The sequence below is a fragment of the Hyperolius riggenbachi genome, chromosome 11, assembly GCF_040937935.1.
Source record: "Hyperolius riggenbachi isolate aHypRig1 chromosome 11, aHypRig1.pri, whole genome shotgun sequence".
Lineage (NCBI taxonomy): Eukaryota > Metazoa > Chordata > Amphibia > Anura > Hyperoliidae > Hyperolius > Hyperolius riggenbachi.
The window spans coordinates 137,906,948-137,924,560 of NC_090656.1; the positions used below are offsets into that span (position 1 = coordinate 137,906,948).

The 17,613-nt window shown below is 42.7% G+C and overlaps 1 protein-coding gene and 1 long non-coding RNA gene across 2 annotated transcripts in view; one reads left to right on the forward strand and one right to left on the reverse strand.

The window, feature by feature from the left end:
• Positions 1 to 2,726: 2,726 nt before the first annotated feature.
• Positions 2,727 to 17,613, reverse strand: part of LOC137538751 (solute carrier family 22 member 6-A-like) — a 115,630-nt gene continuing 100,743 nt past the window's right edge. Inside the window, exons 10-11 of the mRNA XM_068261064.1 lie at positions 10,125 to 10,328; positions 2,727 to 3,636 (exon numbers count right to left, since the gene is read on the reverse strand). Of these exons, the coding sequence (XP_068117165.1) occupies positions 3,552 to 3,636; positions 10,125 to 10,328 (289 nt within the window). The 3' untranslated portion in view covers positions 2,727 to 3,551. The remainder of the gene's footprint in view (positions 3,637 to 10,124; positions 10,329 to 17,613) is intronic.
• LOC137538753 (uncharacterized) overlaps positions 12,759 to 17,613 on the forward strand; it is a 29,852-nt gene continuing 24,997 nt past the window's right edge. The window contains exon 1 of the long non-coding RNA XR_011024880.1: positions 12,759 to 12,873. This is a non-coding gene — a long non-coding RNA (uncharacterized lncRNA). The remainder of the gene's footprint in view (positions 12,874 to 17,613) is intronic.

Below are 17,613 nucleotides of genomic sequence, written 5' to 3' on the forward strand. Positions count from 1 at the left end.
ATTACACTCCTGATCTTCAGTAGTGTATGCATGGCTTGATAACTTACAATATTATTGTTACTATTATCCCAAAAATATGAGGATTTTTTAAACAATTGCTTTTAAATATGTGATTCCTGTTAAGACATCGCAATGGGAGCAATGCTATGCTTATGGAGCATGCGTATCGGCTAATTTGCATGCGGACCAGGAGTAAAAACACATTGCATCCGAGGCTCCGTAGCCCCTGATGAGTTGTTAAGACAACATAACGCACAGGGCGGAGCTATGGAGTGACGTTTGGATTACGTGGCGCTAGCTGGACACAGCTAGCTTTACACGCAGGAACTTTTAAACGTGGTGGCGGAGATTAGGCGGAACGGAGAGCGGCGGTTTCCGCATTGCCTCTGACTACCTTCCACACATAACAACGCCACACTATTGAAAACACTTTAAAGTAACCCATTGGGTTGTTTGTACAATTGTAACAAAAATTCCACGACGCCGGACGGATTGTGGAAATATGGTCGCATCCGTTCCGGCAGGCGGACTTTCCAATGCGGAATGCGGAAATTTGTCTCAAGATTCTCCAGGCGCATCGCGCCAAATTCACCGGCATGCTGCTCATCGGCGCTCTGCCATCTTGCCTCTAGGGGGTGCGCGCGCGCGCCAGGCACGCCTTTATACCTCTAGAAAGCATGTCAGCTGACCTGGAGGTCAGCTGACATTTTTAACCTGCCCTGATTGGTTGCTGCTTGGGGTGGAGACTTCTCTTCCAGGCAGTATATAAGGAAGTGCTTTTCAGTCACACTTCGTCTGCGTTTGCAATACCCTGTGTCAGCACTCAGACCTAGTCAGTTCCCGTGTGATAATCCGGCAGGACCCCGGCTCTTGTCACACTTAGCCAGTCTTGTATTTGATATTGCGTCATATACTGGTTTATCGTCAGTATATACGCATATTGAACCGTATTGATTTATTGTGTATGACTCTGTGCCTGTCTTGACCAACAACAACAAATAACATTTGTAGAGTGCTTTTCTCCCATAGGACTCAAAGCGCATAAGCATGGCTCAGACCATCGTGGTACAGAGGAAGAATTTTATAAGTCCGGAAATGCCAGGCTAAACAGGTGGCTTTTCAGTCTGGATTTGAATAGCTCCAGGGATGGTGCTGTCTTTACTGGGTGTGGCAGGGAGTTCCAAAGAGTAGGGGCAGCATGACAGAAGGCTCTATCTCCAGATTTTTTGAGGTGCACTCTGGGAGTGACCAAGTTTATAGAACTTTCTGATCTGAGGTTGTGAGAGGTGTGGTGCAGCTTCAGCAAGTCCTTCATGTATCCAGGGCCCAGATTGTGCAGGGATTTGAATGTCAGCAGTCCAATCTTGAAGAGTATTCTCCATTCTACTGGTAGCCAGTGCAGTGAGCAAAGGATCGGTGTAATGTGACAGTGGCGAGGCTGGTTTGTTAGCAATCTGGCAGCAGCATTCTGCACTAATTGCAGGTGACGCAGGTCCTTTTTGGGGAGGCCAGCATAAAGGGCATTGCAGTAGTCCAGCCGTGATGTGATGAAGGTGTGAACTAGGGTGGGAAGATCCTCTGGGGGAATCAGATGTTTAATCTTTGCAATGTTCTTCAGATGAAGGTAGGAAGATTTAACTACAGATGAAATTTAATTTCTGAAACTCAAATCCCCATCGATTAGTACGCCAAGGCTGCGCACAAGGTTGGAGCTGTTTATGTCTGAATTCCCAATCCTGATTGATGTTTCTTTAGGATAGAGCTGTTTTGATGGCGAGCACTGGCTTTGGACAAAGAGGACCTCAGTTTTGTCAGCATTCAGTTTATACCAGTTATCATTAATCCATGCCTGTAGCTCAGCTAAGCAAGAGTTTATTTTTGGAGTAGGGTCTGTTCCACCAGGTTTGAAGGACAGGTATAGCTGATCATTCTTCTGTTTTCTGATACTGTACTTCGCCAGCCCGTACCGTTATCGACTATTGGCTTGGTTTCTGACTATTCTCTTGTCTCACGTTTCTGTACTGGTGCCGCCTGATCTGTTGCCGAACCTCTATTTGTCTGACCTTTCTCCCTTCAGTGGAACGTCTCCCACTGTAGGGTTACTATCTGAGGCTTGCCTCTCTGAGATGCCCGCCCTAGCAGACCGTTACTGCCAGAGGCTGAGACTCCTCCACTGCTTCCCTTGGAGGATCTCACACACGGGGTTCCCATTCAGAGGTAACCACACCTCTGAGGAATTACCGTGTGGTGGACATTTCCACAAACTTGTGAATTTATACTGCATTGTATCTTGCTGCATTTGTTCGTGTGTCTACTACCTTTTTTGATCAGCCCGCATTATTAGCAATTCCGCAGATTGCTATATAATCGGGTCAATCCTTGTATTATTGGTGATTCTGCGGATCACCAATAATCAAGGCTCTGGGTTTGACACTGATCTTGACAGATCGTTACAATAATCTATTGAAGACAATTTTTAAAGGTGTATGCAACCAAAATTTTAAATACATTTTTGATATTTTTATGCAATGGAGGCCTTTCCTTTATGATTACAGAGGGTGCTACAAGGATGGTTGGTGTTGCCAGAGAAGGCAGTGGTGTGGCCATATACGCCAGAGGCGCTGACGGGCCTGGCTTGGCCGCATCATCTGATGAGTCACTATATATTGGGGGGGGGGACCCCATTGAGCCTGAAGCTGTAAGTTTGTGGACTGATACAGAGCGCTTGCACTATTATCCTGTATTGACATATCAAGAGATAGCATGTATCTAAAGTGGAGCGAACCACCCATGAACTGTGGAGTTTTCAGTCCATTTGTGTAAGAGATTTTACCGAGTAAACTGAGCGCTGTTATTAATTATCCTTACATTAACGCTGCTATAACTATGCCTTACTTTTATCTGTAACCCTATCCCCTAGGACTAACCCTTCTATGACTGAGCCTAGCCCTAACTACCATCCAATGGATAACACTGTCCACTGCAAACAATAACACAAAGTCTCAGCTATGCTCAAACAAACCCCCACGGTGCTCTGCTATACTGTAGCCGAAAGCCCAGGGCCACAGCTGATAACGGTACCCGGCTATACTTTTAGCCGAGCGCTGGAACTTAATGCTCAACCTATAACGGTACTCAGCTAAACTTAGTGTGCTAGAAGTGAACACTCCATCACAGTTGATACGCCGCACTGGCGGCCAAATGAACAGCTGAGCACCAGTGCGCAGTTTGTCTGCTTTGTCTGTGATAAGCATCAAGCCTGTGATCAGACCAATAGTTTAACAAGCCTGTCCAGGTGATGGCAGAGCATTCTGAGTAAAGGCTTGTAGTGGCTTCATTTGGCTAACTAGGTAAAGTAGGATGTAGGATGCAGAGGTGACATCACCTCCTCTAGTACATACAGAGGCATTGACATTAGAGAAATATAAGCTACAAATCACAAGTGTCCATTCTAGATGGAAATCTCTCTTCAGCCTCCTAAGCGTCATGGATAAACTTTCGTAAATAAATGAGTAAGTATATGTGTGCAGTCTCTAATACTGCCGGTGATGTTACACCACCGCACGCAGGGGATCTGCTTTCACTGACTTCAGAGGCAATACTTCCTTCTTCTCTTCTTTCGCTGGAGTCTTCTTTCTGTGTTAATGTTAAAATAAGTCATCATTAATATGAGGTACACATTTAGCATACAGTATACAATTTACTTGTTTTTCAATTATTTTCTAGAAACAAGCATAGGTAATCCTGTTGTCATTGAAATAATAAACCAATATAAGCAACACATTTAATAATGTAATAAATACTCATGTTTCTTACGCAGTAGGCTTGTACTATATGTGTGTTTGTAAATTGCAGTTGCTGGATGGGTATGAATGTGCAATGGTGTGACTAGCATTAAAACCATAGTTCAGGCAGAATTATCATAACTGCATATCACATCATTTCAGCTTGTTTTTGCTGTATAAAAATCTAAAATACCACCTGCAAGTTGTCAGTGGTGGGTGGCATTGTATGCATCCCTCACAGCACAGCCCATTGCTTCTTTATACTGCCCTCTTCTACCTCCGATTCCAGAAGTTTGTTGGTTCACCTGGGTAGTAACTAGATTATGGAGTGGTAACGGAAACTGCATTTTCCACCCAAACCACACCTCCCAAATAAATGGTAGACCCTCTATGGACTATTGTTTTGAGAGCATTTCGTTCCAAGCAGCAACAACTTGGAACTAAATGCTCTCAAAACCATGGAGATGATAATAGACTTTAGGAGATCTTCCCCCCAGCACCTCCCCTTAACCATAAATAGATCCACAATAACCCAAGTAGAGTCATTCAAGTTTCTTGGGTCCACAATCTCAAACAACTTAAAATGGGATAACAATACGGCCACTATAGGCAAGAAAGCGCAACAGAGGATGTACCATCTACGGCTGAGAAAGTTTGGCCTACCTAAAAATCTAATGGTGCAGTTCTACACTGCAATCATTGAATCCACCATAACATCATCTATGACTGTATGGTTCGGCTCCTGCTCAGCATTAGAAAAGGGGAGGCTGCAGCGCATCTTCCATACAGCAGAAAGGATAATTGGCTGTAGCTTACCTTCCCTGCAGGATCTTTACACTAGCAGGTGCAGAATAGAGATGTAGCGAACGGTTCGCCGGCGAACGGTTCCAGGCGAACTTCAGGTGGTTCACTTTTGCAGAGAACCAGGAACCTTTTTTTCCAAAAAGTTATTTTCGCCCATAGACTTTAATGATGCCGACTTTAACAGTTAATAGCAAAGCCCCCTTACATAGTAAAAACACCAAAATTGTTGGGAATGTTAAGTGGAATAGTGGGAACAAGAGAAATTTTTTTTTTCAAAAAGACCTTATACTTTTTGAGAAAATCAATTTTAAAGTTTCAAAGTAAAATGAGCCGATTCATAAAAAAAGAACCGATTCATTAAAAAGAACCGGATGATTCATGAACCTTTAGTATAGCAGAGAATGCGTCCTGAGCAGGACGTGAAGCTGCCGGCTCCGCTGCTGTCTCTCCCCACCTGCTTGCACCTGTTACCCTCACCTAGCCTGGCACCCGGTGCACCCATGGGTGCCAGGCTAGGTGAGAGTGACAGGTGAGGAGGTGGGGAGAGACAGCAGGAGCCGGCAGGCCGAAGGGACGCATTCTCTGCTATGTGGGAGGCATCGGAGATCTTCAATCAACTTAATTGAAGATCGCAACATAAGAGGATACAGTTCGTTGGATCGTTTACCGTGGATATTGGTGTGGGAAAACTTTTTTAAAGGTACAGGTAAGTATTTATGGTTAATTTAGAATAATAAAATACTTTTCTCGTGGCTGTGTTTTTATTTCATTTAACCCTTTGTGGAAATGGGTAAGGGGTACTTTGTACCCCTATACTCATTTCTCCTGGGAGGGGGGTGGGCATCTGGGGTCCCCTTCTTTAAGGGGACTCCCAGATGCCACCATGAACCCCCCCCCCAAGGGAGTCGTCGCCCCCCCACCTCCTCCTGGGGCACCGGAGGTGGGGAAGAGCCCCTTGTCCATGGATTGGACAAGGGCTCCGGGGTGGAAGAGGGGAAGGCTTGGCCGCCCCTCCCCCCCCAGAGCCCCTCCCCCCCAGAGCCCCCCCATACCATGGACCATGCGGGCTGGTATAGCTCAGGGTGCGAAGCCCCAGTCGGCCGGGGCTCCGCATTCTGGCTATCCCAGCCTGCATGGGGGACAAGGGGTTACAGAGGCTCGGGAGGGGGGACCCCACGCCATTTTTTTTTTCAGATTTCCCACACACAGCACATAAAAATAATTTAAAAAAATAAAAACATTTTTTAAAGGACCAAATTTGCAGGATATGTTAAAAAGATAGCGGGAAACAATATTTAATGGACTTCCGAGGCCACAAATGTGAAAAAAAGTTAAATACCTTTTCATAATCCAGATCCATTGAGGACGCCATCCGCACCCTCCCGTTCATTCCCCCATGGCTCCCGCACTAATAACGGCCCCGGTCGAGTCCCGACCCCTCTGAACAGGTCGGGTTCTCAGCTCATTCCCCCCTCAATATGGCCGCCACAGATTGCCGTGGCTGCGCAGTCCGCATAGACGCGATTGCGGCTGCGCAGCTCTAGGACCTCCTCCCGATGCATCCGATGTATGCACGCATATGGATGACGTGGCGGGAGGAGGGCCTAGAGCTGAGCAGCCGCAATCGCGCCTATGCAGACTGCACAGCAGCGGCAATCTGCATATTGAGGGGGGAATGAGAACCTGACCCGTTTGGAGGGGTTGGGGCCCGACCGGGGCCGGTATTACTGCGGGAGCCATGGGGGAATGAACGGGAGGGCGCGGATGGTGTCCTCCATGGATCTGGATTATGAAAAGGTATTTCACTTTTTTCACATTTGTGGCCTAGGAAGCCCATTAAATATTGTTTCCCGCTATCTTTTTAACATATCCTGCAAATTTGGTGTTGCTAGGATGTAAGGGGCCTTTGCTATTAACTGCTGAAGTCGGCGGGTGATGATGATAACCAACCAGAATTATAGAGGTGCAAAAGAGCTGAATTCTGCCATAGGCTTCCATTAGGCTCCCTATTTCACTTTTAAAAATCTCAAATCTTTTCAAAGGGTGATGGCTCAGCAGTGGCAAATTTTCTAGCATTGTAGGGACTCTTAGGGGGATCATGACTGGTGAGTTTCGGGCCCCTAGGCCAAAGAGGTCATAGCCTAGGGCAGGGGTACTCACACTTTTTCGGCTCGTGAGCTACTTTAAAATTTGCCAAGCCCAGGAGATCTACCAACATTTAGGTAGCTAGGTATACGTGCCTTCAGTATAGGTAGATAGGTATAGGGGCCTTCAGTATAGGTAGCCAGGTATAGTGTAGTTAGGTGTAGGAGCCTTCAGTATAGTTAGCCAGGTATAGTGTAGTTAGGTGTGAGTGTCTTCAGTATAGTTTTCCAGGTATAGAGTAGTTAGGTGTGGGTGCCTTCAGTATAGTTTTCCAGGTATAGAGTAGTTAGGTGTGGGTGCCTTCAGTATAGTTAGCCAGGTATAGTGTAGTTAGGTGTGGGTGCCTTCAGTATAGTTAGCCAGGTATAGTGTAGTTAGGTGTAGGTGGCTTTAGTATAGTTAGCCAGGTATAGTGTAGTTAGGTGTAGGGGCCTTCAGTATAGTTAGCCAGGTATAGTGTAGTTAGGTGTGGGTGCCTTCAGTGTAGTTAGCCAGGTATAGAGTAGTTAGGTGTAGGTGGCTTCAGTATACTTAGCCAGGTATAGTGTAGTTAGGTGTAGGGGCCTTCAGTAAAGTTAGCCAGGTATAGAGTAGTTAGGTGTAGGTGCCACTCACCTCCCTCCAGTTCCAGTGGCAGTGTCTGGGGCTCTTCCTGGTCTCCTCTCCTTCGGCCGCGCTGGCTAGAGTCAGTGCAGATGCGCGGCATAAAAGAAGACTCGAGCGAAATCTCAACTTTCCAAAATCTCAAATATTTTCAAAGGGCAATGGCTCAGCAGTACCAAATTTTCTAGCATTGTAGGGACACTTAGGGGGATCTTGACTGGTGAGTTTCGGGCCCCTAGGCCAAAGGTCATAGCCTTGGGTCACAAAAACCTGTTTATTTGGGCAAAGTCAATGGTGGAAATTCTGACGAACATAAATCGCAGCCATGGCCGTTAGCAATGTCTGAATCTCACGACATGTCTCATGCAAGTAGAAGGCATATTGTTATACTTGGAATCCAAAGATGGGTTCCCTACATCTCTGCAAACCAGAGTTACAGGAGTGCAAAAGTGGTAAAATCCCCCATAGGCTTTCATTGGCTCCCTATTTCACTTTCCAAAATCTCAAATCTTTTCAAAGGGCAATGGCTCAGCAGTACCAAATTTTCTAGCATTGTAGGGACTCTTAGGGGGATCATGACTGGTGAGTTTTGCCACTGCTGAGCCATTGCCCTTTGAAATGGTGTGAGATTTTGGAACGGTAAATAGGAGGCCCAATGAAAGCCTATGGGGGATTTTACTACTTGCACCCCTGTAACTCTGGTTTGCAGAGATGTAGGGAACCGGGTTCGCGAACTGAAAATCGGAGGTTCGCGACATCTCTAGTGCAGAAAGAGGACAACCAAAATTGCCTCTGACCCCTCTCACCCAGCTCACTCCATCTTCCAGCTCATGCCTTCAGGAGTAAGATTCCGGTCAATTGCAACTAAAACCTCTAGACACAGGAACAGCTTTTTTCCTCAGGCGGTAGCCATACTTAATGCTGAACCACGTTAGAGCTGCTAGGACTTGAAAGTAATCAGCACAGAACTGAAAAGGAACAATTCTCACCTTGCTTATTGCCCCTATACTCGCATACTTTCCTTGACCTGTAATATACATACTGTCTTTGTATTTTTTTTTTTTTAGTTTGCGTTTGTTAAGCAACTGCCAAGACAAATTCCTTGTAAGTGCAAACTTACTTGGCAAAATAAATTGATTCTGATTCTGACTATCATTCACTAGCTCACTAGATTTGCATGGCTTTGACAGGTATCACTGTTTGCCCCTCCCACCATATTTTCACACTTTTACAGAGTCATTTTTGTGGATAAAAACATCCGTCTATCAAGTCCAACTGTGTAGGAGAGAAAAAAAAAAACTGTCTACACTAGCATTGGGTACACAGCAGCAGAGTATTTGACTGTTGGAATTAAAATATTGCACAAATGTTTAGTTTTCGCAATGTAAAAAGCAAATACATTAAACTCAAAGCAGCCAAAGAACCTGTGCATCAATAAGAAGGAAGTGAATTTAAGAGACTGCATAGGGAGGAGGTGCCTTGAATATGATAAAACTGTTGAAAACAATAAAAAGGTAAGGAAAAAAGCTTAACTATAAAAAATAAATAATAATAATAAAAAATTAGATACAAACGATTCAACTGAATAAAAGAGATGAAAAGAAGGAATCAGTGTGAGAGGAGGAGAGCAAGGAGAACAACATACCAAGAGACACTGTGCATGACTAGTAGAGTGTATCCTATCATATCTGTGCCAGGGTTGCTCTGCCACAGTGGCATAGCAATAAGTGAGACAGAAGTTGTTATAACACCAGGTCCCTTGGGCTTGAGGGGCCCACATGAGGCCCTCTTCTAGTCGCTGCAGTAACTCTTTAATCCCTGGCGGTAAGCCCGTGCTGAGCACGGGCTATGCCGCCGGGAGGCACCGCTCAGGCCCCGCTGGGCCGATTTGCATAATTTTGTTTTTGCTACACGCAGCTAGCACTTTGCTAGCTGCGTGTAGCATCCGATCGCTGCCGCTACCCGCCGATCCGCCGCTATTCGTCGTGCCGCGGCCGCCCTCCCCCCAGTGCCAGGCAGCGCTGTGGGGTGGATGGGAGTCCCCATCCCGCCCGTCGCCATGGCGACGGGGGAAGCCCTCCAGGAGATCCCGTTCTTTGGGGCTGGAGGGATGCCGCTGAGCAGCGGCTATCATGTAGCGAGTCTTTGTCTCGCTACATGAAGAAAAAAATAAAATTTAAAAAACACTACTTTGCTGCCCCCTGGCGGATTTTTTTAAACCGCCAGGAGGGTTAATAGTGCTGTAGCGGTTATAATATCCTCTCTGTGAATAGTGCTAATCCTTAATAAAGTTTAAACCATTCCTTTTTCTCTGCAAACACCTCTAGCGGTGGTCTGTATTATGTAATTACATACAGTGCTGAAAAGGGGTGGTGGAGACAGTATATAATTTTCACTGGGACCTATGGCTCTGTAGCTACACCACTGCCAGCCAGCCAGAGCACATAACCAGGGTAATAGACAACTCTGGCATTACTCCACAGAACTTTGTTATGACATGTGAGGGTTTCAAATTCTTGCCCACTATTAATAGATCATTTTACGAAAAAATCCAGGCCAGGTTTGCAGAATCACTAAAGTTCTCCACTGTTGACCCATGTTCTCCAGACTTGGAGGAATCAACATTTCTTTGTCTCTTTTATTCCCTAGAAAGTCTCTACCCTCTTCTCTATCATATTATATGTCCTTTCCATTTATAGCTTTGCAAAACAAAAACATGTTAAGAAGAGAGTGCCTGCAGCCTTATCAGGTGTATATACAAGATAACAGCCTATACTTTGTACTTACCCTGTTTCAACCTCTTCAATAGTGTCTGGGAGTGGTTTGTTGACTGTCTCAGGCAAGAAATATACAAGTAGTCCAGATAAAATGGGAACTCCTCCATATATAACCAGTGGTAAAGATGGATAGACATCACCCAGCATCTTCACAAGAGGAGCTACAATGCCACCCAGACGTGCCATGGTGCTGCCCAAACCAAGACCACTCTGTCTGCAAAAGGATGCTTTCATTAGTATTTTTGTTCAATGATGAATGTTGTAATACAACAACTATAATGAGATTAATCTAGAGATAATGGAAAAGGCTTTACATGGAAAAATTCATATTAATTTGAATTTGCTGCTAAGTGTTCCTACTGCTCCATCCATATGTCAGGGAAATATAATTGAAATACATCTCCAGTCTCCACATATGATAAATGCATGTGAAGGGCTGGTTTTTGCTCAGTAAAAAGGAGTGTTAGTAAACCTCACTCTAAGTGAAGTATTTTAAAGGAAACAAGACTAGAATACCAATTTGATTTTAAAAATTGCCAGTTGCTTTTCTGTAATGCTATTCCCTTGGCTTCATTAGATTAAAGGTGGCCACTAACAATACAATCTTTTTCATCCAATTTTACCAAATCTAGGTAGTATAAGGGTAAACTGAGTAAATATATTGAATGGATAATTTAGACAGTTACCTTATATTACAAAGAAATGGTAAGATTGAATGGAAAAGTTGGATCGTTAGTGGCAACCTTAAGTCCCACACCACTTGGAACAAGCATGCAGCCAACAGAGTTCAAAAACCTGCATAACTGTTGCTAAAGGTGGTGCATTCACTACCTTCCATGCACTGGCTGGATGCTGGCTAGTGCTCGAGTGGAGAGGTGTCCTTTGCATGGAATCACATAGAGTCACATCTGATTGAGACAGCACTCAGGCGAGACATGATGAAATGTCTTGCTGCTGGGTAACTGCACTGCATCCGCCTGCAATTTATTAAACTGGACCCCTCTATTAGAGATGGTGTCATCAGGCAGTCCATCTACACTCACAACTTCTCCAATAAAAAAACTTAAGCTATGTTGCTAGCAGAGGGATTTCCACTCATAGGGACAAAATGGACCATTTTGATGGAAGTTGTTAGCAATTGCTAAGATGGAGTGAGCATTACAGGATGTTGCCACCTTTGCAATGAAGTCCACTGGATGATCATGATAGAGTTCTAATATTTTAGTGCATTATAGATACCATTTTCATAGTTCTGCAGATAAAAGCATATTATTGCATTCTGCCATAACTTAAGAGAGTAAATTAGGTTGCATCCGTAAGATGTTATTTGCTGTTAAAAAAGTGTCAAGTCCTGAAAAATTGCCTGAGCCATCTGGGAACATCCTTGAGAGAGCATCTGCTTTATTAATCTTGAGATCATAAGCCTGGTAACACATACAATTGTGATTGGCCAATGACTGGCTAATTTTACCACCCCCATGTAGCATGATGGCAAAGATATTTTAAATACTTTGAACAGATTGTGAAGGTAAGCTCCCATACTACATGGAGGTGGTAAAATTGGGCAATTTTTGGCCAATCAAAACTGGATGTTTGTACCAGGCTTTATTCTCAGTCAGACAGGCCTAGATACTAGAATATCTGAAGCTTCAAGTAGATGAGTATAGAATGTGTGTCTCGTGCAGGAAGATAATGCCACTCTCCAAGGACAGATTTAATATTCAGCAGTTTACAATCACTGATGCCATAGCTTCTGAGGAATTCATCTTGTGAAAAAAAGATACTGGATTCAAAAAGGATTGAGGACAAGACTGCTGAGACACAAAATGGCCTACAGAGTATATCCAGAAACATCAACCTCCATGACAAAGACTGAAGACCAAAAATGATGCTTATTATGGATGGTTGCAGGCATAGACAAAGCCTTATGGTGGCCATACATGGTACAATTTTTTCATCCAATCTTACCATTTCTATGTAGTATAAGGGTAAATTAAGTGAATATACTGAAAGGATAATTTAGGCAGTTCCCTTATATTACATAAAAATGGTAAGATTGGATGAAAAATTGTACCATGTATGGCCACCATTAGGCTTGTCAAATGCACACTGAGCGTGTTTGAATTACATGAAAGGCACATTTTGCTTATTTTGTCAGTGATACATATCGTGGAAAACATTTTCTGAATTTTCTATAGAAATTGGTAAAGCCTATGTAACATTGGTCTCCTTTCTTGTTAGAAGGAGAGGCAATTCTAGGATAGCAGACACTTTGAGAATCCATGACAATCCCATGGGAGGACATACGAAGCCATAGAAGTTCTACGTAAAACACAACTATTGCCACAGCACACAATTCTACTTCTTTTCCATTCACTGGGCATCTGATCAGCACACTCCATACATGAAGATTTTATCACAAGTCTTTGTCTAAATTATTTGTAATGTATGGGGTTTCCTGTATGGTCAGCCATAAGCCTGCCATCCATTGACATGAAATTCTAGTAAAACCAAACGGATCAAATTGAATGGTATAAAAAACAACGATGCATTCCTGACATAACAAGACTTTTATGGCTTGTTTCTATTTTATGTTTTTAGTTTGAGCTATTGCCTGGGGAAGGACATAGTGGTAGCTCCAAAGAACAGACAGAATTCTCTGTGAGCATCAAAAAACGAAGAAAGAGAGGCAAATGTGCATTCTACTGTGAATTAGAGCACTCTCTTGGCTGCTGAAGATGAAGCCTGCAAGACGAGAGGTATGTTTATTTAATGTATTTTAAATGTATAACGTGTATACGTCAAGAACTTACTATACTCAATGCTCCTGAATAAGTTATAACAGCGTGTTAATAAATTATCACTTGTTCATTTATTCACAATCCTCAATTGCAATAATTCAGTGGTATTTTAGTTTTAAATTTCTGTCGCTACGCTATTTTTACATCCTTTCTGCAATCTAACGTTAAGTTTAGCCACGGCTTACATGATCCGCACATAACAAGAGTACAAGACGACTGAATACCAAAGCAGGAGACACAAACAACAGCTCCCTTCAGTGCTAAAACCCTTAACACAAGCAAAGGAAATCATAATTGCAACAATTCTTATCTAATTTGCACATCAATGGTATAAAGACTGTAAACCGTCCAAGTTGGCAATTTAACAGCTTCATGGTTAATTCACCACACTCTCTGCTGCCTTAATAAACCCGTAAGAGAAACTACATCTGTACAAAAAATAACTGCTACTTTATCTGACAATTATATATGGAAAGATAATCAAAAGTATGCAAACTTCAGATATCTGGTAATATGATTATTCTGTGTCTTAGCTGGTTTAGGCTAAAGGTGACTTTCCAGAGGCATCCTGAAGGACCCTTCATCTAGATTCCTAGGAAGGAAGCCATCTATGTGTAGGAAAATGCTCATTTCCACAAACACACAATCCTGTTGACTGTATTTTAACTCTTGAACTTATTATGCACGTGTGTAAACACGTCATTAAAACTGGCTGGTAGTCGATGTTTACTAGTCCTTTTAAAGGGAACCCAAGGTAAGAGGGAGATGGAGGCTGCCATATTTATTTTCTTTCAAACAATGCCAGTTGCCTGGCAGCCCTCCTGATCCTTTGCCTATAATACTTTTAGACATAGACCCTGAACAAGCATGCAGCAGATCAGGTACTCTGACTCAGCTGACTGGTTTTACTGAGCTAGCCATATGCTTGTTACAATGTTTTGACTCAGGCACTACTTATGCCAGAAGACCAGCAGGACTGCCAGGCAACTGGCATTGTTTACAAGGAAATAAATATGTCAGCCTCCATATACCTCTCATCTTGGGTCCCCTTTAAGCCACTCTGAAGTGGCTTATACTGGCAAAATCTGCAGCTATTTTGACACAAGCAGCAACAGGATGCTGTCAGTTTCCCTGAAAATAATATGTACTCCAAAAATAATCCCTAGCATAATTTTTCAGGATTTTAAAAAATGCTGAAAATACCAGCCCCACTCCAAAAATAATCCCTAGTTACAGTTTATAGAAAAGAAAAAAAGAGTCAATTATGAGAAATTCATGATGAAATTCAAATTGGAGAGTTATGATGATGTCCCAGAATGTGAATTAATATATTTGAATAAATATTTTTTTTTTCAAGAATAAATGTAGATTGTTGTTTATGGAAAAATAAGACGTCCCCTGAAAAGAATCAGTCATGCATCTTCTGGAGCAAAAATTAATAGAATGCCCTGTCTTATTTTTGGGGAAAGGCGGTATCAATTTTGGAGTGGTACAGTTTATTCAGACATAATTTACATGTGCAGCTCTTGAAGCCATTTGTAAACAAACCCACACAAACAAGCTGGGATAGCATAAAAAACAAGCGGGGATGTTGATAGCATAACCAATGAATTCACTGTATACGAAGGGCACTAATAAAATTATAAATATAAAGCCAGTGTAATCTATGTGTTGTATGTGAAGACAACAACAACAACAACAAATAACATTTGTAGAGCACTTTTCTCTCATAGGACTCAAAGCGCATAAGCATGGCTCAGACCATCGTGGTACAGAGGAAGAATTTTATAAGTCCGGAAATGCCAGGCTAAACAGGTGGCTTTTCAGTCTAGATTTGAATAGCTCAAGGGATGGTGCTGTCTTTACTGGGTGTGGCAGGGGGTTCCAAAGAGTAGGGGCAGCATGACAGAAGGCTCTATCTCCAGATTTTTTGAGGTGCACTCTGGGAGTGACCAAGTTTATAGAACTTGCTGATCTGAGGTTGTGAGAGGTGTGGTGCAGCTTCAGCAAGTCCTTCGTGTATCCAGGGCCCAGATTGTGCAGGGATTTGAATGTCAGCAGTCCAATCTTGAAGAGTATTCTCCATTCTACTGGTAGCCAGTGCAGTGAGCGAAGGATCGGTGTAATGTGACAGTGGCGAGGCTGGTTTGTTAGCAATCTGGCAGCAGCATTCTGCACTAATTGCAGGCGACGCAGGTCCTTTTTGGGAAGGCCAGCATAAAGGGCATTGCAGTAGTCCAGCCGTGATGTGATGAAGGCATGAACTAGGGTTGGAACATCCTCTGGGGGAATCAGATGTTTAATCTTTGCAATGTTCTTCAGATGAAAGTAGGAAGATTTAACTACAGATGAAATTTGGTTTCTGAAACTCAAATCCCCATCGATAAGTACGCTAAGGCTGCGCACGAGGTTGGAGCTGTTTATGTCTGAATTCCCAATCCTGATTGGTGTTGCTTTAGAATAGAGCTGTTTTGATGGCGAGCACTGGCTTTGGACAAAGAGGACCTCAGTTTTGTCAGCATTCAGTTTCAACCAGTTATCATTCATCCATGCCTGTAGCTCAGCTAAGCAAGAGTTTATTTTTGGAGTAGGGTCTGTTCCACCAGGTTTGAAGGACAGGTATAGCTGTGTGTCATCGGCGTAGCAGTGGTATGTCAGGCCATGTCGTTGGATAAGTGTACCGAGTGGCAACATGTAGATTGCAAACAGCAGAGGGGATAGGATTGATCCTTGTGGCACTCCGAATTGTAGAGGTGCAGGTTTGGACATAATAGGTCCTAGGGAAATGCTCAACTGCTAAACAACTGGCCGCAGAGTATACAGTAGTGGCTCTGTACTGGAAACTATGCTAAAGGATAACCGATCAAAACTGTAACAGCACTTAGCATTACTCAAACAATGTAGAAAATGAACAGTCCCTTTACTGTCATATATAAACTATCATAGACCATGGGCAGTTCTCAAGCAATAGACTCCGCGCATATATTATTTGTGTCTGAACACACATGCAAAAAATAAACACTGATTTGAATCACAAAGCCCATTCAAAGAATAGAACCATCAAAGGGCCTGTATTATTCGTAGTATTTAATCAGTATGTATCCCTACATCCCACAGAAGATGCTAATCTTGTGCAGGCTCTAATTGGGATTATTAGACGGGGAGGTAATATAATCAACTTGTATAGAAAGAATTAATAATATGTAAGTCAGGTCATCTAATTTACATTAAAATTGATTTCAGTTAAACAATACAGAAATACTTAGGTTGTATGTACAAAAGTGAAACAACAGCATGTACAGCTATCACAAATAGAGGTAGTGGAATAACATTTCTTGACATATATAATCAAAACTTGTCACTTCTATATATTAAGGATATAGCAACAGGATAGTTATCCTATCCTGTGAGAACAATCTATATCTGGAGAGATGTAGGATAAGTTTACATCGAAGTTTAGTGCCCGTAAACCTACTTATACATTACACAAATTCAGTTCAGCCAAAGTAGTCACAATTGTTGACCCGTTTCGTGAACAAAAAGAACATAGTAAAGTTCACTTCTTCAGGTGTATATTCCTGTACTAACTTTTACGATAAAGATGTATTCTGGTGTCCATATATATCATGTTATTAACGAGCATTATCCTGTTTAGAGAGTTCACTCAAGCTTATAGGGTAATTCATACCAATATTTTGGATTAACTGCATGCATTCTGAATGTTCGTCTAATGCTAGGTACATACCATACGTTTTTTCAGCAGATAGATGGTTCCATAGATAAATTCCGTCATGTCCGATATTATTTCCAATCGTTTTTCTGGTCGATTTCTCATACAAGTGAATGAAAATTGACAATAAAAGATAAGAGAATCGAGCGGAAAATCGAGCGGAGAATCGATTGGTCGGAAAAGCGACCGAAAAAAAAACGCATCGTGTGTACCTAGCATATAAGAATCTCCAAATACTGTGACAGATGAGGAAATCTAGTCTTGTACAATCTCATAAAAATCTATGTAGTATAACAGAAAGATTAAGAGCACTTAGGATACAATAGATTGTTTTGTGTTACTTTCATATCATTACATGCAAGTGGTAAAATTCAGCAAGATTTTGTAATCTAGATCGCACGGTGTATAGCTGAAGTAAATACACTTAGATTATATGCCCCAGTCAGGAGTGGTCATTTTCTCTGCCTTTGCTCTGTGCAGCCACAATAAGGTACCATTAGTGACACACTCCATGCCAGTAGCCACACTTTTCATTATATAATTATTATTTGCACTGAAGGCTGCTCTCCTCCTTAAACCGTTACTGGCATAAAGAGCTGAAAATGTGGAATAAATGAGTATAGCTGTCTGTTTTTACTGTATGTAACACAGTTATCCAGAGTTAATAACCAAACTGCTTCAGCTAATAAAGATGTTGTCTGGAAACAGTATCAGCCTAAATCTCTAAAGTCAGGCAAAAGTCCTGGAGAGCGTTGGAGGAGCCTGGAGCTCACTGCTAGCTACAGCTACACAGATGTCTGAAGAGACTCTCTCGGGAGGAGATCATTGTCAGCTGGGATAAAGTAGATGAATAGATGCTGAGCTCTGAGCACATGGGGCATCCGAGTAAAGAGAAGGCATAGTCTCTATACATACAGTATGTAGAACAACTGAGCACAGTGGTATTAGACATAGGTCGGCTACAAATG